The 3,388-nt window shown below is 61.7% G+C and overlaps 1 protein-coding gene across 4 annotated transcripts in view; it reads right to left on the reverse strand.

Moving 5' to 3' along the window:
- Positions 1-161: 161 nt before the first annotated feature.
- Sec16a (SEC16 homolog A, endoplasmic reticulum export factor) overlaps positions 162-3,388 on the reverse strand; it is a 33,045-nt gene continuing 29,818 nt past the window's right edge. For all 4 annotated transcript variants that reach the window (XM_023700386.1, XM_023700388.1, XM_023700385.1 and 1 more), the window contains one exon: positions 162-1,340. In XM_023700386.1, the coding sequence (XP_023556154.1) occupies positions 1,272-1,340 (69 nt within the window). In that variant the 3' untranslated portion in view covers positions 162-1,271. The remainder of the gene's footprint in view (positions 1,341-3,388) is intronic.

Consider the following 3,388-nt stretch of genomic DNA (forward strand, 5'->3'; position numbering starts at 1 on the left):
TCGCCGGCGCGCACAGCGGCGCCTGGCGGCCGGAGGACCGCGCCACGCCCGCAGGCTCCGAGGCCCCGCCCCGGGCGGAGCCGTCCGGTCCCCAGGACACGGGTCCCGGCGACCCTGGAATTCACCCGCTCCCAAAGCACAGACGACATCACAGGGGAAGGTGCTTGAGAGCCCAAAATATTTTATTTAACAATTTGCATTTAGGAAAAATAGCAGCTCCCACTTCGGAGGAAGCTTCTTGGGTCAAAAGTGGCTGGCAGTTGTCGCAGAGCCTGTGCAGCGCTGGATCCCAGGAAGCCGTGCGGCCCAGCAGGGGCCACCAGCACTGCGCCCGGGAGGCCGGGGCCCAGGCGGCCTGGTCTCGGGTACATTCCGGAAGCTGCTCAGGGTCTCGCCCAGAGGATGAGGTGAACCAGGATACTGGGGCGGGCCGTGCCAATTCCACATTCTACAGTTTCTCTACCTAAAATACCTAACCGTTTACGCTCCCCCAGCAGAACCTACATTATTACCTACTGATTTCATAAATATCCGACTCTCCCCATCGTCTCAGTCCCCATAAGAAAGAAAGTAGTAAGAACAGTGGCTGGGCCCTTGCAGCCTGGTGGAGCTGCAGCCAAGGTCTCCATGGGCACTTGGGGGCAAGCCACGCCGAGCGCCCTCCCGAGCCCTGGCCATACTAGCGTCTCTGGGCCGGGCACCCATAGGATGGCACTTGGGATGGAACCAGACCAGCTGCTCAAAAGCAACAGCCCAGGCGACGTGCCACCACACGCTTCGGCCTAGTCAAGCCTCACACGCCTTCATTCCCAGAGACAGGCCCCGCAGCAACCAGGGCTCTCCCCCACTGCAGCCACCACTGGCCACAGGAGTGCACCAGCCAGCCTGTGGTGGAGCGGGACCTGCCCCTCGGGCACTCTTTCCTCTGAGACCCTCACAGGAAGTGTGGGGCCACGCCAGGGCCCGGCTTTCCTTTTCTGACACTCCCAGGGTGTACCACGTCCCTAAATCATCCTAAGGGACTGAGAAAAGGAGCATTGTCCTTTACGTGAAAAAGTCTGAGTTGTATTCATACACTCAGCCTCCTAAAAGGACCAAGGAATTAATTCTGCAATAATGAATACCAACAGGCTGGAGGAGGGAGACACACAGTATGACCGGCCAAGTTACTGCTGTGTCTGCCCAGGGACAGGACCCTGGTGGCCTGTGTAGCTCCTGGCAGGTAGCAGTCATTTCAGGGTCCCAACCGCAAGGACAGGTAGCAGGCAGTTCTAGTTGAGCGCTGGGTATCTGCGCTGGCCAATCCTCCCAGGCCGTGAGCTCCCCGACGTGGCAGAAGCCTGCAGTAAAGGGACCAGCACTGAGCTCTGCATGTCACCCCAGGGAGGCAAACCCCAGGGCCTGTGGTGTGGGGTGGTCCCTGCAGAGTGTGGGGCAGGGGCCACGGGGCACAGGCTCTCCCAAGGCTGAGCACAAGTGGGTCAGCTCCAGGCTGATTTACAGAACTGGGCTTGAAGCATCTTGTTTCCTTGCACACAGGGCCTAGAAGTTTTTTAGGCCAATCCTGCAGGGCTGGCCCGGCAGGTGAGGAAGGCAGTGAGGCCAGTATTTGTCCCTCTGATCAACAGGCCCATAGGAGGGAGGAATGGAGGAGAGGAAGGAAGCAGGGAGGGAGGGGAGGAAAGGAGAAGGTGCTTTGAGCTGGAAGCTGAGGACGCAGCTGGGTCTCAGCTGCAGGCAGGGGGCAGAGGCAGGGTCTGCAAGGTGAGGTGGGTGAGGCCCACCCAACCCCCCTCCCCAGGCAGCACACCCTCCACACTACAACAGCATGGGCCCGAGGTCACAGCTGTCCCTCCAGCCTGCAGAGGACAGTGCCCATGCTGCGCCCACACAGGGCACAATGCTTTCAAGCTAGAGGGGACACTTGCCCGAGGGCGCCACCCACCCTGCCTCAGCCAGCGCACTGCACACAGGAGGGTCCCTCCAAAATGGCTGTGTGCCGTGTCAAGGACCCCTAGATATGTCACCAAGACACGGGTCAGAGAACACCGCACTGGGCTGCAGCCTGCTGGCTGGAGGCAGTGCCCCGTGCCAGGACAGCACACACTGTGTGGCCAGTGTACTGACCCAGGAAAGCCACGTCCACTCCTGCAGCCCCAGAAGGACAGAGGTGCTCACTGGGGCCCATCCAGCACCAGGCAGGAAGCCACGGAGCAAAGGCCCCAAACAGCAGAGCCAAGAACAAGTGCCTGTCAGTGTTGAGAATCCCAGAGGAGAGGGACGGGTGGTGGCGTGGAATGGGATTGGGGACTGAGCTTCCTCACACACCTGCAGGGTGCAGCTGTGGTCGAGGAAAGGAGCAATGTGGGGCGCAAAGACCCACTTGACCACCCAACAGCGCTCACCATGGGCACTGGGCAGGGCTGCAAAGGGGGACAGCGCCGCTGGGGGAGCCCCCGACCGCACGGGGGTCACTGGGACCCTGAGCACAGGCAGGCAGCACCGCACTTACGGGCAGGGCCACTCTGGGAAGGCCTGGGAATGCTCCAAAAGGCCCAGGGGCAGGCGAGGACAGCAGCGGGAGTGCTGGATGCCGCCATCAGGGGCAACAACACTCAAGAGCGGCACACAGAGCAAGCTGCCAGCATGGGCTGGGGGGCTGGCTGCGGCAGCACCCCGTCAGCGCCAGCCCAGCAGTTAGGAGGCTTGGAGCATGCCCTGGGGAAGCAGGGGCTGACAGCCACCCACGGCCCACGACACATGCCACAAATGAGTGTTCTTCTACACGCCATATGGCCTCGGGATGGCCAGCAGATCACACCGGCTGACCAGAAACACCTCCCCCGCAGCAGAAAGACATCTTCCTGCCGGGGGCCAGGGAAGCCAGGCTGCAGGACCAGAGCTCAGAACGGCAGCACAGCAGCAGAATGATAAAGCACGCTTGTTCACTCTCTATCCCGTGGGCTCAGCGTCAGCACCAGGAACCAGGCATGAAAGGCAAGCCTGCCAGGGCCGCTCAAGGCTAGGAAGCCTGCCTTTTAGCAGTGCATGGCTTGGGCCAGACAGGGCAGTCAGCAACTGTACAGGGTGGCGAGGGTACATGGGACACGTGAGCACAGAGGACCGGGAGCCCAGTGCCTGCTGGAGGTGCCGGGACAGCGAGCTCGCCGAGCTCCAGCTTGACAGCTGCGGACAGCAAGAGCACAGATGTGCGGCATCAGCTCACCAGCCACACCACACTGCCACCACGCACGCACAGGGCATGGCAGGCTCAGGGGACCCAAAGCCCTCATGCAGGCTGTGCCAGGAAACACCCCTCCACCTGAAGGTGACACCAGGGCATGCTGGCTTCAACTGGCGCCACTTCGAAACTCAGGGCACCCGTGCC

Source organism: Octodon degus, unplaced genomic scaffold, assembly GCF_000260255.1.
Source record: "Octodon degus isolate 3935 unplaced genomic scaffold, OctDeg1.0 scaffold00123, whole genome shotgun sequence".
Lineage (NCBI taxonomy): Eukaryota > Metazoa > Chordata > Mammalia > Rodentia > Octodontidae > Octodon > Octodon degus.